Raw genomic sequence first — 19,420 nt, 5'->3', positions numbered from 1 at the left:
ATGTATGTGTAACTGGCTCACCATGCTATATAGTAGAAAATTGACAGAACACTGTAAACCAGCTATAATGGAAAAAAATAAAAATCATTATATAAAAAAATTTTTTTTCAACCTGTCTGTCATAAGAAAGAAATTATATAAGCTTTCAATAATAATATTTGTATGTTTGCAAATTCCTCAACTCCAGGTAAATTTCAATATCTATATCTATATTGTAATCTATTTTTCCATGTTTATACTATATTCTATATGGAGATTGCACATAAAAATAATTTGAATGATACTATGTTTTTGTCTTTTAAAAATGTAGAAAGTAGGACAAATATTTTAAAATATTATTTAACCAATGATATGTCATGCTATGTCTCTGTGAAATTAAGGAGTATCAGAAACACATGGAAAACTTTGATCAGAATGTGGATCACATCACAAAGTGGATCATTCAGGCTGATACACTTTTGGATGAATCTGAGAAAAAGAAACCACAGCAAAAAGAAGACGTGCTTAAGGTAGCAAATAAGCTATTATGAAAAGTAATTTTCAAACTGCACAACAGATAAATCAATCATCTTTGTCCTAAAAGATACCAAGGACTTCTTAGTAAGAGTGAAAAAAATTCATTTCTTCTTTCCCCCCTTCCTCCTCCATTCCCTTTCTCCTTTCTCCCTTTATTCCTTCTTTCCTTCCCTCCCTCCTTCCATAATTCAAATGGGAATTAATGACATTGAAGAGCTCTATAATCTGCATATCTGTCCATAAGCCCCTTCAGATAATTATATGAAACTTAAAATCCTATGAGAAAAGGATTCCTGGATTTATTTTGGTGTTATGTAGCAAATTCATGCCCATTTTAATAATAGCACTAGGTTCTTGTATCCAACACAAAGATTAGTTTCCCAGGATCATTCATAACTCATCTGAGTAAACATCTGAAGTCCAATCCTGTGAACATTTTTCCTATGCAATGTATAAGGATTAGTAATTAGTAACAATTCTGATCTTTATAAAACTGAATTTTTTCATTTTTAGCTATAAAAAGTAAATATGGCTTTGTGTTCTCTCTTTTTGTATTGAAACCAATTATTTAAACACCCTGAGCTGTCTTTCTCAAAGGCAACTTAGTCTTTACTTTTTAAAAAAAGTGGTTCCTGTTAAAGGATTTAAGATGTATAAAGTGCAGATATATCTTACTGATGGAATTTGATGATGTCATTTTCAATTAATTAGGAAGAATTACATTTGAACAAATCTCATATAAGTAAAACAATTCCTTACTTTGTTTTGCTGAAATTTTCAATAATTTTATTTGATTATTGGGTTATTTTTTAAAAGTACTCAAAAATTATAGTTTCTGTCTATACAATTCACTTGTTTATTTTTTATAAAATTGATATTTTCTGAGGATTCCAATTCATTCTTAATGGAAAACTATAGATGTATTTCAGACTGTCCCCAAAACATATTACCCTATTTTCTGTAGCTTATTTTAATCTTCCTTGTCCCTAGATGTTTGGTTCAGGAATGTCATTACAGTGCATTCTTTCAGGGTCTTTGGAATAATAAGAACTGAGTTATTTCACTTATAGCCTCTCCAGCCTTGCTCGATCCCTCTGACTGTAGCACAGACTCTCTGTCTTTTATAAAAATACATTTTTTTCTCATGACAATTGATATGAGAAATAAAGAGAACTCATAAGTACTAGGAAGGAATTGAAAATTGTTCTTCAGCTACTGTCCTTCTTGAGCACCCATTAAGGTTGTTCCATAGCTTTGAAATTCAAAAATGATAAAGCTTAATATAAAATATCATGATTGTTGCCGGCAGCATAGAAAAGTCAGGAAAACATCCTTTGTCCTTCCTCAGACTAAATATATACTTTAAATGAACATAGATAAAACTTAAGCAAGAACAGTGACCTATTTTCTTGAAATCTCACAAGTTCTCACTCTTCTCCTATTTTATGGATGTTGGCTGTTTTCCTCACTTGGTTTTCTCTGCATGTGCTTTCTTTTCTCTTCTTTCCCTTTCTCTTTCTCACCCTCTCCTCTCTCTCTTTTGCTTTCTCACTCTTTCGATCTCTTTCAACTTCCATTTAATTACTAACTTCAAGCCCTATCTCTTGCTCACGGAATATAGCGTTTAAAGGCTGAAATGAATGACATGCGCCCAAAAGTGGATTCCACACGTGACCAAGCAGCAAACTTGATGGCAAACCGTGGTGACCACTGCAGAAAAGTAATAGAGCCCAAAATCTCAGAGCTCAACCATCGATTTGCAGCCATTTCTCACAGAATTAAGACTGGAAAGGTAGGAAGATCTGCTCCAAGGTGGAAACTAGTGATAAATGATCTCTTGCGAAGGTTGCGCAATACTCTGACGGGGGCAAACAACCCCCACAGCAAGGTTTTCAAAAGGAAAATGAAGGCCAAAATATATTTAAGGAAATTTTACCACTGAATCTCGTGGGAGATCCATCTCTCTCCCTTTTCCTTCCCTACCCCTTGTCTTCCTCTCTCTCTGTCTTTTTTTCTTTTTTTTATGGCACAGCTATTCTAGAACTGCATTCTTCATTGGTTTACATATGTACTTTCAGGGGAACCTACAGCAGAGTAACAAATAGCATGCTGCAGGCCAACAACAACAAAGCACAAAAGGCATACATCTAAAGAAAGCACTGCTGACATATTTTGCCAAATATAATATTGCTTATGTGTAATATGGATGAAATATCTGAAATGAGACCTTGTAATCTCCTGCATGATCTGGGGTTTTTGTACATCTTTACTGGTTGTGCACATGTGTGTATGGGTGTGTATTTGACTTGCACTTGCTAGTTGCCAGTACTTACTGTGATAAAATCCATTAGGTTATTATGACATGCAAGCCATGAAAGAAAATTATTTCAAAGCTTATATATCCTAATTTTTGAATTTTATATGTTTATTTATACTTGTTCTATTTATTGGCAAACCATGGTATATAGAACTTTTGCATGATAGCCCTTTATATTTGTATAATGTTTAATGAAGACAGACAGGTAGCTTGCAAAAACATATAAATACAGTATTATCTAATTCAAACTCTTGACGAGCATGTCCAGATGCAGAGATTACTTCCTAAATTTATAAAATATAGTGTGACATATTTTTCAATATATATGGTATGCTTTAAAAATATAAAAATGTATGTAAAAGAAATATATGTATATATAAAATAATTACTAGAAATAATCTTAAATAAGAAAAACATTATTGAAATATTTGTGAGCAAGTGTGATGTGTTATGTCAGGTAAGTTTTGATTCATGGTAAAATAGAAGAATACATATGAAAAATCATTTTGATAATTAATGGACACCCAATAGTAGCATGATTTACAATTGCTACATGTTCTAAGGCATTACATTGTTATCACTGCTATGTATATTAGTACATATTTAAAGGAACTCCTAAAATATGTGGAAATATGATATGTATTTTTAATACTTTATGCATGTGAAACCTAGTTACTCTTCAAAACTCACCTTCCCAAAGCAAAAAGTCATTAGCTTACCTTAATTTGTTGCTTCTTCTTTGTAATAGTTAACTAATTAATTCTACTCCATATAATTGTTAAGTAAGTGATTCACACTTGAAAAATATTGGACAGGCTCTAAAATTTTAAGTTCAGAGTTGTTTTTTTGTAAGAACTTACTCTACTGTTTAAAGCAACAATCATGTTCACTTCTGGAGATATCATTTGATGTGTAATATCTAAACAACCAAAGGTTATTTCAGTCTTCTGAAAGATGAATGTTAATACTTCACTATTAAATTTTGTATTCTTCCCATCTTACTTTTTAATAAATCGCTGAGCAATGGAATATTTAGGAGAAAACAAGGTATTCTTGATTTTTTCAACAGTGTATTGAGATAAATTATGTCATAAGATTGTGACTTGTAAGTGTTGAAAAATGAGCAGAAGTCATCCTGCTCCATAGAAGCTGACAAACACAGCATAGCTATGAATTGTCATTCTATATTCTGTGCAAATGTATCAGTATACTTCCAGATATCATGTATCAACTGAGCCACTTGATGTGTTTCTTTTATTGCCCATACTGAAGAAAAGCATAAAATATTTTAAATCAATATTTTCAACTATAAGTTTATGGCAATCACATTTTTATATTTCAAAGTACTCCTTTTTCTCTAAATTGTTACAGATGACTAGACACAATAGTGACCCTATTTATGGGCTTTGAAGAGATAATTATGCTCTATCAACATGATGAAACAAAACAAGATGGAGATGAAGCACATCTGATATTTTACTTATATATTCATTTGAATCAACTAATGCTATTGAGTGCCTATTTTTCTACTGGGTATGAGAACATACAAAGATGTAAAAGATACTTGGTAAAAAATACCTGTGTATAAACAGAAGTTTAAATACTTATTGCATTCATGCAAAATGCTTAATTTTGGTAAATCTTCATGTAGATGTTCAGTTAATGATGAGGTGGTTGGTCCCAAAATTCACATAGTATGACAGGAATAACAGTGGACATAGAAGACTGTATTCTGAACTTTGTCAGCATTAGGCAGAACATCTGATTTCTCTGCAATTCCATTTCAGTGTTTACAAGATATGGGAGTTAAACTAGATAAGCAGTTTTTAAAAGGAAAACTATCCCAACACCACTAGGAGTTATTACCAAACATATAAAATGGATAATAGCAGAATTACTGGATGTGGGAAATTCTGCCCTTTTACCTTTCTTCTTCCTATAATGAGGTTGAAGTGGTACAAGTTACATGCATAGAACATGGTGTAAAATTTCTGGGGTAGCTTAGTTAAAATCAAGACTAATTAGTTATAGTACTCACTGAAAATTCTGGAATTTGATGGTCTAATGATCTTTTGTTGATTTGATGAGAAATTTAATGACTTGTACATGTGTTTGCTTATGGAGCAGGGTAATTCTGGCTGTGCTGGAATTCTGAGGGATAGCCTTTGATCTCAAAGTTCCTACTATAGTAGGGCTTATGGAAGATATGATTTGGTTGGAATATTACCTTCTTATTGTTGAGTTTATGGGTAGTTTTCTCTTAAGAGAAAAACTTGGAGAAAATCTATGATGATAAACAAAAGTAGGTTGGGAGTCAATATGGATAAAACTCAGTTCAGGATCCTTTTGATGGTCAGTTAGAAAGGGCAATTGAATAGAACAAGGTTTTATCCTGAAAACTCATTGATAATGTCTGGATTCCCTGTTTGGTGAAGAATATGAGGGTTTTGTCTCCTGCAAGGATTGTTCATAACAAGAAATTCCAACATCCAGAAATAAGTGTATATTGGGTTCCTCTGTTTAGATTGGCTGATAATTTGTCCATCAGATTCATTTCTCAGCAGTGGTAAGTTTAACCATCAGTAAGGAGCAGTGTGGTGAGAGGAAAAAAGTTCTCAACTTCAAGCCACAATACTTTGAGTGTGAGTTTAGATTTGACCCTTTACCTCACAGAACCTTATTTCCATCCAGAAAAGTAGTAAGGTGATGCCCGTCTTGTCTTAAGTAGCCTTTAGATTGTAGTAAGGATCAAATGACCTAAGATATGTAAAACATATATTTTAAAAATGTATATAATTTATATAAAATGGTTAAATCTTAATATCAGTAATTATTTCCATCATTATGTATATCAGATTTGAATGACCAGATGTGAGGATTGAGACAGAAATTAATGGGGAAAAGAAATGGAGGAGTAGCTGATTTCCATTTCTGGCCTCTGCTGAAATGTGTCTTTGTTATTGCCATTGCAAAGGCTGGTCTTACAGATTATCAAGTTAAGCATTTTAAGAACTAGAAAGTTCTGCTTTTTCCAAATAGGGCCTATAAAATACATGAAATGCTATCTCTTCCCATTTCATTTAGGTTAATCAGTAGTATCATATGGCTTTGAGAAAGCTTAATCTCTCCTAACAAATATAAAGTCAGTTTGAGAAAGTGGTTTTGGTGGGGAAAATCAGAGTTATGAAAATAAATCAGCCATAATTTCAGAACCCTGAGTAAACTTCATGGAATTATTATGAAAAGACGCCATGTCTCAACACTTTCTGCTTTAGAGTATCTTAACATGATGGCATAGCATGGTTGTGGTTGGGAGAATACTATTAGCAAAAGAAAGTGACAAGAGATGGAAGCATAGAAAGGGAACTAGGAAGGTAAAAATAAACAGGCTACTTAGACCTGTTGCTTATGGCATCTTTGCCCTTCTCCATCTTCTGAAAAGCCAAGTTGAGGAGTAGAGTCAGCCATTTGGGATAGATGACTCTTGAGATAGGTCTTAAAGAATTAATGAAGGAAGAGTTGGAGAAAGGGAGAAATATGAATGAGTACTTACCAACCTTGTACTTTCAGGTCACAATGTTTGGTACTGTGTGTACCTAAATCACTAGATAAAATGTGATGGATTCAAGGAGCTTATTGTTTAATAGTGGAGCAAGATATATTCATGGATACTGGTCTGAGAATGACTGTATGCTGAGTGAATTTAGCAGACACTCTATCAACCTAGACGAGGTATCAATTCAGAATAAACCTCTGAAAAACTTCAAGAGTGTACAGTTTGTTTAATAGAGAGTGAGTTCAGTTCGCTTAGGGAATATTGAGCAAGGAACATGAAGCTTTGTGTGGATGATAAGACTGAAAAGGATGATGAGACAGAGTGTGGGGAAAGGTCATGACAACCAGACTAAAATTTATTCTTAATTTAATATGCAATGAGGAGTTCTTGATGGATTTTCTTTTCATGCACTGTTGAAGGATTAGCCCTACAGTGGTTATGGAGAGAATTCACCTGAATAATGACAGGAAGTCAGGAAACTAATTAAGAAACCATAAAAACAATCTAGATGCAAGTAGCTCAAATAAAGGGTTATCTGTAGGAGTGGAAAGGAAGTTAAAGTCCAGAGCAATGACTCCTTAACCTTTGTTTACTTGGAGGAATTGTTGAAACACATATTGTTGACTCCCACCCATGCCTGAAGACTAAGACTCACTAGGCCTTGGGTAAGGCCTGATAATTTGCATGACTAACAGGTTTTCAGGTGATTTTGATGCTAATGATCTAGAGATCATACTGAGAACCACTAGTCTAGAGACACTGACAACTAGCATAGAGCTAAATTATTATATACAAGGGCCAAGAAGATGATGAACTGAAAAATAATTCAGGATTCAATACCAATTGAGTATGAAAGGCTGCCTGGCAGTGTATCTCAAGAATAAAATTTGCATCAAGATATATTTGTCACATTGTAATACTTAGTTTTAAAAGCATGTTGAATAAACAGATTATCCATCTATATCCTATTGATATAGAATTATTTTGTAACAAAATATTACAAAATTTATAGACATAATTTGCTTAGATTGTGTTCTCCTTTAGAAGTTCAGAAATATTTCACTTTTCTCTGGACCTAAAATGTTACATTGGCTGTACAGATGGTACTAACCAAAAGAAACATGAACTTGTTTTCTACATATTCAGTTCTTTATTAAAATTCATTTGCTATTGAGTATTATATACCATATGTTCCTTAATTTTGATATGGGCCTTAAAATTGCTTTTAAAATCTATGTAGCAGTATATATATATACATATATATATATATATATATATATATATATATATGTATATATATACACATATATATATACACACACACATATATAACATGAAATTTGAACAGTCTTCCATCATATATGTAAATATTCTCATTTTATTGCTGTAATAATTATAAAGTGTCAAGATTTTGGTCTCCATTCAGTGTTAGTAGGTGCAAAAGTATTCATTCTTTAGCTCAGACCTTTGAATTAGAGTTCTTTGGATTATGTATGTGTGAATATATATATATATATATATATATATATATGTATATATATATATGGCTATGAGAGAACCAGTGAGTTTTTGTTTTAATCAGGAACAAAAACACACAGTTAGGTCTAATTTAATCTTTAATCTTAGTGGCTTTTTTTAATTTTCATTTTTTTGTCTTTTTTGCCTTTTCAAGGGCCGCTCCTGTGGCATATGGAGGTTCCCAGGCTAGGGGTTGAATCAGAGCTATAGCCACCGGCCTATGCCAGAGCCACAGCAACACAGGATCCGAGCCGCGTCTGCGACCTACACCACAGCTCAGGGCAACGCCAGATCCTTAACCCACTGAGCAAGGCCAGGGATCAAACCCGCAACCTCATGGTTCCTAGTCAGATTTGTTAACCACTGCTCCATGATGGGAACTCCAGATAGTGGCTTTATATGTGAAAAGCAATGTATAAATAATTTAAGGATATTGTGGCTCTCCTAAACATCAATGGGATATAAGTAATCCATTTTATGAATGTGACCTTTGATGTCACAGTATGATTTATTGGATCTGAGAATTTTAATTGAAACCTAATTTTCAGTAATCTGCTTTGTCAATATACATATACTGAAAAATTTCCCTTCTGTAGCCTATTTCTAATTTAACACTTTCTCTAGCAGAAGAGAGCATATTCTGTTAATTGGTACTGTTATTCTTGTTATATAAAGATATTTTTTGTAAAATTTTCTGCAGTTAAATTATTTAAAAAAGGCATAGATGTAAACTTAGGTAAAGTTCTATAGGCACTGCATAATTTGTAGGTATTACATATGTGATAATCACAGCTAAAATCCTCAAGTAATAGTAACAAATTAATACCCAAACTTTGTGTTACTCTACCTGCTAATTTCTTTTCACTAAAATAAGTAGGAAGATAATCTAGCAACAGAATTTCTATATTAACAATATTTTTTTCATGTTTATAATTTTCTACCCCTATAATTGTTCTGTTGGAACTTGGATAATACATTCCTTTTGTAACCATTTAAAATGTCTTTCAAGTAGATATTAATTGAGTTTGGTGAGCAGTACCATTTACTAGAACTAACTGGGTCTTATTAGCATGACATTTAAAATGATTAAAGCTATTTGGTAATTTCTGATTGTGATCCTTTAAAAAGGAAAATGACTCCTCTAATCAATCAACAGATGTAAAATTAATCATTCTTTGGACCAGGGATGTTCAGATATTTATATATATGGGGCTCTGAGAGAGGCAGTGAATTGCCCAAATTCTCTCAGTTAGGTAGCTTGGTTAGAAATCATTATATCCTAATTCATGGTTTTGTCCACTTCATCATGCTGACTCTCTGTAGACATTATTACCTCTAGTTATATCATCAGTTATTTATTGCTGGTTTATTGTATGTTAAGATAAATATGTCTAATTTCACTTAAAGCAGAATGATTTAAGTATACTTCTTTGTATTAAAAATAAAAATAACTAAACAAAAAACCAAAAAAAAAATGAGAGAAGAATAAAGGAAGGAGAAAGGAAGAAAGAAAAAATTGAAAATCTCTCCAAAGTATAATATTTTAAGTAATCTGTCTTCCCTATATAGTTTACAGTTAAATCCTTTCTTCTTCTATTTCAGTTGCTACTGCTAAACTCATCTAATCATGAGGTAGAAAAATACTCTGTTATTCTCAATAAAATGTAGAAAGTGGGGTGATTCTTAGACCATCAATATGTATTAACCAATTAGTGTATTTTGTATCTAATTCTGAAAAGTGTGACTATGAAATTAATCTCATCAGTTGGAAAAAGACAGAGATATCCTGGGTAATATCTCTTAATTAGCCTTACAAATTTGGAAAGTTACCACAATTTCACATTTTTATCCTCACAGCATCAAAGATAAAGCAATATCTTAAACCTAATATCAAAAAAGGCAGTCAATGAAACATCACTTATCCAAGTCACTTTGTTTTATTTTTAAAATATTATTTCTTATGTTTCCTGGAGCTTGCTGTTATGATTGAAAATGACTGACTAAATCTATAAACTACCTTATCTGATTATCTTTGTTTTAGGTATATCTTTATACTTATTTCTCTAAGTTTTCTTTCTTCTCCAGATATTTTGATTTGAAATAACTCTTCATGTCATATCAGCAATGTATCTTTTCTGTATTATAGGATGTCCTTGAAACTTTATTCATTTTGGTTTCCATGAATTATTCTAAATTTATTTTTTCTTTACCAATATTGTAATGATTAATACATTTTCAAAGCTGCAGAATGGAAAGAGGAGACTGATTTGAAGCAATTATAAACCAATCCGTAGCATTTGGATTATTAATTCTGAATTTAGATTTTAGTGTGATTTGAATGTAGTGGCCATTTATCATGATTGCTGAGATCACATAGTCCATATTAACAAATACTTACTTTGCTGTCTGTGTTAACACAGTCATTACTATGTTAGTGTATCAATGCACGTTGGAAATAATATTTAACAAAACGAAAGGTTACATTTTAAAATGATAAAGTATATCTGAGTAATTTTGAATGCTTCCAATTAATCATGGATCAATTTGTAATTGATTTTGCTTTTTTCAGTCTGTTGTTTGTTAATTTGTTATATAAGTCACCCTTAATGCTAAAACTTTAACAAAGCCTTAAATTTCATTAATCTTAAATCATACAGCAAAGCATAATTAATAGCTGTTAAGTAATCTGAAACCACATTAAAAAATCAAGGAAAACAAAGTGTTGTCCTCAGTTTCTCTGTCTCTTCTTTCTTTTGTGTCTGTTTATCTATCTGTTTGATTATTAAACTTCCCTGTATTTTACTTTATTTGTATTTTGTGTGACAACACAGTCATGCTAAAGTTCTTAAGATGAAAAGGTAAGTAAAAAATTAAATTGTACAAAACCTATGCCTGGTTTATACTTCCTCCTGTGACATAACTTTTGTTTTATTATTTTCTGTGTATTCTAAAACCTGTCTTGGGTGCACTGTCTAACATTGTGTGATTTAATTGTGATTCTGGTTCTTCTTTGGTCATATACTTGCTTTAAAGTCAAAAGAATTAATGTATACACAAATTATGATGGTTGATTTACCATTGATTTCAGTCTCTTCAAATAACTTATCATAATTCTGAACCAAAAAGGCAGGCAATTATACTTGATGTGGCTTAAACTTTGGTGACTTAAGAGTGAGCTATTAAATTATGGATGTTTGCTTACTATGCATTTCTTTTATAAAATTTCATATGAATTCAAAAGACAATGAAGACCAAAGAATGACATGTACAACATTTATTGGTCAGAAAAGTCATGACCTAATGGTGAACCAGGGAAAGTAATTAAATGTTCCCATCTCCTTGAATAATATTGATCACATGGATGTCAAATGTCTGGTCTGATCCTGCCAATAGTGTAATCTAAATAACTGAATTGAATATAGTTATTTTGGTTATAAAATTAGTTACTGGTTAATTTTATTAATCTACTGGATGTCCTAAAATTAGTAATTGATATAATAAGTACATTTTCTGTTTTTAAAAATGAGTTACATTTGCTGTAGAAAATACAGAGTAACATAAGTTATATTCCCAACTTAAGGGGAAAAAAATCCACCGGGAAGCCAGAACATAAACCCTTCAAAGTCTAATATTACATTCAAATATGTAAAAGATACTGAAACACACAACCTAATATTATAAATAAATCAGGAATAGAGACTCTTATTTAACATCTCAAACATATTCCCATAATTTTCCTATCCCCAAAGGACTTCCTGAAAATTCCCCTCTGAAAACACATCTGAATATAAGCAAATGTGATGGATAAGAATTATCTAAATCTACTAAGATGTACTATATAAAACACTAGCAATTTAACTACTCTTAGACATTACTCCTGTGATACATTCCATACTAATAATGAACTATTGATTCTTTTCAATGTTGTGGTTGTAATAGTTGCTATTGATCTCTACTGTCCAATAAGGTAGCCATGAACTACATATGGCTCTTGATCATTTGCAAGGTGGCTACTCCAGATTAAGAGGTGCTGAAAATATAAAATACACAGTGGGTTTTGAAGTCTTCATGTGAAAAAGTGAAAGTAAAATATCTTAATAAGTTTATATTGTTATAAGTTTATACAATAATATTTTGGACATACTGTGTAATTAAATCCATCTGTTTCTTTTTACTTTTTAATATGGCAACTAGAACATTTAGAATTATATATATGACTTGCATAATATTTCTCTACAGCTTCATTGCTACAATAAACAAAGCCCTTTGAATTTAGAGGAGAGAATTTACTGTAAACTGATAAAATTGTAGGGAAGTATTTATGTGAAAAGTGTGTTATTTCTAACATATACCCTGATGCATCATTAGACTACCTCTGCTTATGTATTTTCAGCAATGAGAAACTCACTACTTGAAAATTAGTGTTTTAGAAAGGAAAAAAATGCAACACTAATTAGTTGTTCCTGTATTAAACTAAAATCCAGGCTGCAAGTAATTTCTACCCATTGATCCTAGTTATTCACTTTGTAACCACACCGAATAATTAAAATTCTTAACCTGAATAGTGGTCTTTTTTAACAAATGTGGAGTAGTCTTTCATCAGGAAATATGGACCCTACATATACTACTAATGAAATCTAAGCTTGCATTATCTTACTTGAATACTTAATCATTTTGTACAACTATTTCCTAAATTATACTCCTATGTGCTTATATTATTTTTGTACCTTCATGTATTATGTTGTTGCTAGTATTGGGCAAACAGTTAATATATACCATATATGAAGTGCTAACCAGTCCAATCCCTTCAATTTTATACAATAGAAATTCTGTTACTTAAATTTGATATCATTCAAGAGCTCCTTAAAATATTTATGCTGCTACCCTCTGATTATTTACACCTTCACTTAGCTTTCAGGAAATGTTCATTTATGAGTGTCTGCTGTGTACCAGAAATGACTCTATGTTGAGCAAGATAGACAAAAAACTCATCCTGCTCACTGTGTTTTTTGCATACTTTTTGGTTTCCAAATAATTCGTGGTGAAAATACTGCACAGGGCAGAACAAGAGCAAAGCTCTTTGGCATCCTCATTGAGAACACTCTCTACATTGATAAGGATTAATTAAGTTTTGTTGTCCAGAATGATGTGACTTTACCCAACTGGAGTCTCAATTCCTCCATGTTCACCATTAGAATTCCATGATTTTGTCAAATAAGTTGTTAAAATAAAAATGCCATGTCAACAAGCATTTATTTTATCCTTCATAAACCATATGTTTTCAAAAGAGAAACATCTTGACCTGAGCCAATAGATGCATACAATTTTGAGGAAAAAAATGAGCCAATATTTACTGAGAATTTATTGTATACCAAACAACACTCTAACATATTTGATCTTCATAAAAGCTCTATGAGGTAGATATTCTTCTTATCATCATGTTACAAATAAAGAAACTGAGGCTAGAAGAAGACAAATAGCTGACCCAAGATCCCTCAGCTGGTAAATGGTGGAGCCCAGTTCCAATGAGGCATTCTCTTGCAAGAGCTTTAGGTTCTTAAGCAGAAGGTTATTCTAAGTCCTGAGGGAGAGATATCAGGAGTTCACTGATAGACTGGTAAGAAAGAATGTATTAGGAGCTCTTAAATAATGTTGGAAGGGTTTTTGAGAAAAGATTAAGGGAAGCCTTGACTATCATGCTGGAGTTTTGATTTGATTCATTTTGTACTTCTTGAGCAGAGAAATAATATAATGAAAGCCATGCTTTTGGAACATATTGACCTGATCATAGTGCACAGGATAGAACTGGTGAGGTGGGAAGAAATTGTACCCCTGTGAGGAGATTCTTGTCTTAGCTCCTGTGAGGGCCAGGAGGGATGGTATCTCTGGGATAAGAGAGCAAGACAATCATGGTGAATGAACTAGCATTTATTTGGTATTTATTAGATATTAGAATGAAGTTTTGGAAAATAACATGACTAATATTTTAAGCCTGGAAAAATTGTCTTATATTTACAGAGCTAAGGAAATTGGTGTTGCAAGCACTTTGGGGGAAGATAAACCTATTTCTAGATATGTTGAACTTCAAGTGAGAGATCAGCTAGCTATTGAAGACACTAGACTGGAATTCAAAAGTGGTCACAGCTAAAGGTGGATCTTTGAGATATTATGAAAGTAACAGTTAAGTTTTGGAAGATAGTACAATTTATTAGGGAAGGATTATTGAGAAAGAGATATGGATGCCCAAGTTCTGAGCCTTTGAAACTACTATATTTGAGTATGTGGAGAGAGGATGAGCTAGAGAGAAAGTAAGTGGAGTTAAATAGTTAAACCCCCTTGCCAATGGACCCATGCTATTTTGACACCCAAGTACTCAATATAAATTATTTTATCTTCAAATGTTCACAAAATCGTGTAGAACAATGTAGTTGTTTTTTTAATTAAATATTAGCAAATGTGAACAATAACATGAATACCATCAATTTAAATTTGGGTAGTTATGATTCTAAAGGCTGTTATTCTTTACTTCTACCATACATTGTACAATACATTGTACAATACATGATTGTAAATATAGAAGATGTTAATTATAGAGATTAAAATGACCTCTAAGTGCATACTTTTAATACTACCAATCTGTGCATGTTCAAGAATATTTTATGGTATTTCAAACTTCAAATGTTTGTTAAGATTTAAAAACTAGTACTGAAAATAAGTCACTTTAAAAAGAGTCCATAAATCCTTTCTGGTGTGCATAGATGTACCTAGAAAATAAGAGTTTATTCACGTGTTCTGTGAGAATTATGTTCTCATGAATAACTTTGATGGTTCACTTCTTCATTAGTAACCAAACACCTTTAGATGTTTGGTTTTTTTCCTTGAACACTTATCCTGATTGTTCTGTAGGAGATGCTGTCTAATAAATAAAGAGTAAGACGCTGATTGGGAATGTGATGGGAAGAGTGAGTGGATGCGGACCAAACTTGATGAATGTACCATAGTGGTATAAAGCACTGGGTGGTTCTTTGTTTTTACAAATGGAAAATATTTAGCTGTGTAAGAAAAGATTTCTATATGTCACCTATGAATTTTCAAAAACTATCAGATATAAAATATTTTCTAGTGTTTTAATGCAGAGAAATTGAATACAGAGTATAGACGAATAGAATAAACATATATTATTAACTGCTCAACTTTAAATCTTGCCTATTCATTTGAATATATATTTGATTTTCATTGTATTTTCATTAATCACTCCTTTTCAAGTGGTTTACTTAGAAAATGAGGGATTCTAAAATTTTTAAGAGTATGGTCATTATGAATTTTAAAATCAAAGAAACTCTGATGTTTATAAGGATGGAAAACATATATTCATATTTTTCATGTGAAATATCCAGGGTTCGTTATTTTGAATTTTTTTGTGCTACCAAATAATGCATTTCTAACGGAAGCTAATGGCATTGTTTGTCTTATGCGAGCATTTTTGCCATGCAAAAAATGTCATTTAAAATATGGAAGCAGGAATTCCCATCATGGCTTGGTGGAAACAAATCTGACTAGCATCCATGAGGATACATGTTGGATCCCTGGCCTTGCTCAGTGGTTTAAGGATCCAGCGTTGCTGTGAGCTGTGGTGTAGGTTGCAGATGCAGCTTGGATCCATTGTTGCTGTGGCTGTAGTATAGGCCAGCAGCTGCAGCTCTGATTCAACCCCTAACCTGGAAACCTCCATATGCCACAGGTGCAGCTCTAAAAAGACAAATAAATAAATAAATAAATAAATAAATAAATAAATAAATAAATAAATAAAATAGCAAAGCAGATTGCCATGTAGTTTTTCTAAGGAGGAGATGATTCTGCATTTCCAACTGATGTTACTGTTATTTGATGAATGAGGCAATTTCTGATAAGACCTATTTACTCAAATGATATTTATATCAGAAAAGTTAAAATAAGATCAAACTGAACTCTAGAATATTAACATTTAGACCAGTCAAATATATGGAAATTGACTTTTGTTGACAAAGCAGAATGATGAATTGTATTATCTTGGATGTATGTTCGGCTCAGATGATGTTAAATGTTTGTCTTTATTTTCATCTTCAGGTACTTTCCCAGCTGTATTTCAAAACTTTCATAAAGTGTAATATGGAAACATAATGCATGTCATTATTTTAGCAACAGGAGGTTGAACAAATATATTTTTTGGTTTATATGTCTAATAAAAAGTAATTTTGATTTAAATTAGCACTATCTTTTTTTTTTAGGCCTCCATTCCTTTGAAGGAATTGGAGCAGTTTAACTCAGATATACAAAAATTGCTTGAACCACTGGAGGCTGAAATTCAGCAGGGGGTGAATCTGAAAGAGGAAGACTTCAATAAAGATATGGTAAATTGGTTGTGATAAACGTGTGAATGAACTAGAAGTGAAAATGAGTAAATATATGGAAAGAAATTAGATAACTCAAGTCTCCAACTAAATTCTCAGCGCATACCTTGAATGTTTTCAATTTTAATTATTTATTACAAATGCAAAATATTCTTTGAATTGTTATTATAAATGCCAAATTACTATGCTATGGTTATATAGGAGCACTTTCACATTCTAATAAATAGCTCAGCAATTTTGCCTTTTATCTGTGCTCAAAGGACAAATGTAATGTAGGAAAAAGTGTCAAATCAGAAAATAAACTAGAAACTTAATGAGAAACAAGACCGTCATAGATGGTTGATATTTGGTGTTAGTCCTGTTTTTGGTAATACAACCTTTATTTTGGAAAAGGGAAAATTACACCTGATATAAATGTTGTTTTTTAAAGCTTACCACAAAGTTGTTTTATAATAAGTTTAACAAATAGTATAGTATATATCTAAAACATGTATGTATTCATGCTGCTTATTTCATGGGAGTAAAGAAATATAACCCAGACTCATAATTTTCTCTTTCACCCCTGATTAATTTCAACAAGTCTTTTACATTTCTCTATGGCTTGAATATTTCTGCATCACATCCCTTTTCACATTTTTTTTCCTCCCTCCACCTCCTTTTCACAATTTCCTTTCCACTTTCCGCAGCCATCACCTATACGACATTTTTAACCTTTATATGTTATCATGCTAGAGATTTCTCAGACATATATCAATGTTAGAAACTTCTCAGAAATGCTTGAGGATTACATCAGAAGGCAAATTGTAAACTTTAGATAATAATATTAGCACATGAAGCAATAGGAGAACCATTTCCTCCAATCGTAGTTCTCACTGGTGTCAACTCTGACTTCCTGGAGCTGCTTAAATCAGTACTCCCCGTGTATGGGTTTTGGTGGCCTTGACAACTCAGCTCATGGAAAGAAAGACAAGAAGAAGAGCCTTTCCAAGATGCTGAGTTACAACAAGCTCTCCTTCATGTCAAAGAAGAAACCAGAGGGCACCAAGCTGGAAAAGAGTGCTACTTACCTCTTAGGCTGTTCACCAACGTGGCCCTGCAGCCCTAAGCTGGTGTGGGGAAAGAAAGGAAGTGTGGTTTTGCGTTTTTTTTTATTATTTTTTGTTCTCAGCCCCAGGAAATGTTGGAGATTTTTAAAGATATATTTGTAAAATTAAGGTCTTTGATGGACTAAAAAGACTCCGTTATATTATTTCTTTAGACTAGTAACTGACAGACCTCAGATAAAAATCTCATTTCCTCTAGAAAAAAGTGAATAGTTAATTCCTTAGTTATGTGTAGAGGTTTAAATATGCATTACAGATTTAAATATGTAACATTGAATACCAAAGATTGTACACACATGCACACACATGTGATTTTTTAAAAAATTGTCTAAAATTTATTATTTTTAGTTCATCAGAGTACCTTGGGTGCCACTGCAAGGTGAACCTCCTTGATAAAAAGTTTTCATATATTGAATTGAAATAACAATAGGAAAATAGAGGTGAAAAACCACATGGTCACATATGGTACTATAATTTACTAGCATTTAAGCCAATATATTTCAAAGTAAATAAAATAAAAATAGTCTTTACACTCTAAAAACCAAAATGCACATTGAAAATATTTAAAACCATTTTTGAATCAATATTTTAATTGACTGTGTTGATTTTAAAATAGCATGCATTTATGACATACTTTTAGAAATTAATTATCTGCAATATTTGACAGTAATTGAACACATTTTTTACTAATGCCATAATATTTGTTATAAATTAGGCATTTAGATTATTTAAAGCAGAGATTATTATATAGAAATTAGTGTACATTTAAAAAAATGTATTTTCATTTAAAAGTGAGTGTGTTCAAATTTTAAGAGCTTTGTCATCTCACTTTCACACAGCCGCATTTGTATTCTTTTGTGGATTAGTTAACATTATAAATGACAAATTTAGTTTACTTCTCCTAACTGTCATTTCTAGTAATGCACTAAAAATCAAAGCCAAAAGAATGCTTTCATAGCAATTCATTTGTCTGAAATGATGAAGTACCTTATTCCCCAATCTGCCTATGTATGACTCTAATCACATATGTCCTTTTGAACTAGACAGGAGGAAACTTACTTCTTTCAAAAGCTAAAATATAACACATCAAAGAAAAGCTATGAACATGATATCCTATAATAACATTCCCTGAAATTTTTAAATTGGATTTTTTGTGTGTGTTTAAGTAACATGTTTTATTATCTCTGTTAACGATGTACAGCTTTTTTAAAGCCAAAATGAAGACTGTACTTGTTGTTTTTAATCAGAGTGAAGACAATGAGGGTACTGTAAAAGAATTGTTGCAAAGAGGAGACAACTTACAACAAAGAATCACAGATGAGAGAAAGCGAGAGGAAATAAAGATAAAACAGCAGCTGTTACAGACAAAACATAATGCTCTCAAGGTATTAGAGCTAAAATTATAATATACCTTCCCTGTGTTTTTTTTTTTTATGTGTAGGGTGAAATCTTGCATAAATAAAATCTGCTTAAGAATCTTATTCACCAGAAATGCATTTTTTTGTTCAACAACTGTGCTTTATTTAACATTTTTGAATGCTGTCTTTGATTTTGAAAGATGTGTTGCTTAATTTTTTTTTGCTTAGATTTTTCTGTGTAGTAATCGAAAGATATTAACACGCATCATTCATAGTGTTCATGTATTTAATTTTGTACTATAATTTATTTTTATATATTTTTATATTTGTCTTGAAAAACCTGCTTAACTGCTAAAATAACCAGTCTGTATTTTTAGGCTTTCTGCTTCTGATATTGTATTGATTCGATTTAGAATAGGTCCCATTTTTGGTAACCTAATATTTGTTTATACTTAATTTTTAAAAATTAACATTATTTTGCCTTTAAGAGAGTCACTCTTTGCAACTAAGCATTTATAACAGTTTAATTCCATTTATGTAGGAGTCCTCTAAAATAATCTTAAAAGTCCTTTAAAAAGAACTCATACTCTCACGTTAACCAGTAACAGTGTATAGCTTCAAGTACTCATGTGAGTGAGTCATCTGGATTTGTGCAGGAAGGA

At 31.8% G+C, this 19,420-nt stretch overlaps 1 protein-coding gene across 6 annotated transcripts in view; it reads left to right on the top strand.

Moving 5' to 3' along the window:
• DMD (dystrophin) overlaps positions 1-19,420 on the top strand; it is a 2,144,556-nt gene that overhangs the window by 842,688 nt on the left and 1,282,448 nt on the right. For 5 of the 6 annotated variants that reach the window (XM_047764837.1, XM_047764839.1, XM_047764836.1 and 2 more), the window contains 4 exons: positions 381-509; positions 2,138-2,308; positions 16,175-16,297; positions 18,648-18,785. In XM_047764837.1, coding sequence (XP_047620793.1) covers positions 381-509; positions 2,138-2,308; positions 16,175-16,297; positions 18,648-18,785 — 561 coding nt within the window. The remainder of the gene's footprint in view (positions 1-380; positions 510-2,137; positions 2,309-16,174; positions 16,298-18,647; positions 18,786-19,420) is intronic. The other variant, XM_047764840.1, reaches the window with a different exon arrangement.

Source organism: Phacochoerus africanus, chromosome X, assembly GCF_016906955.1.
Source record: "Phacochoerus africanus isolate WHEZ1 chromosome X, ROS_Pafr_v1, whole genome shotgun sequence".
Classification (NCBI taxonomy): Eukaryota; Metazoa; Chordata; class Mammalia; order Artiodactyla; family Suidae; genus Phacochoerus; species Phacochoerus africanus.
The sequence above is the reverse complement of the archived record's forward strand: the minus strand, read 5'-3'. Positions and strand labels throughout refer to the sequence as shown.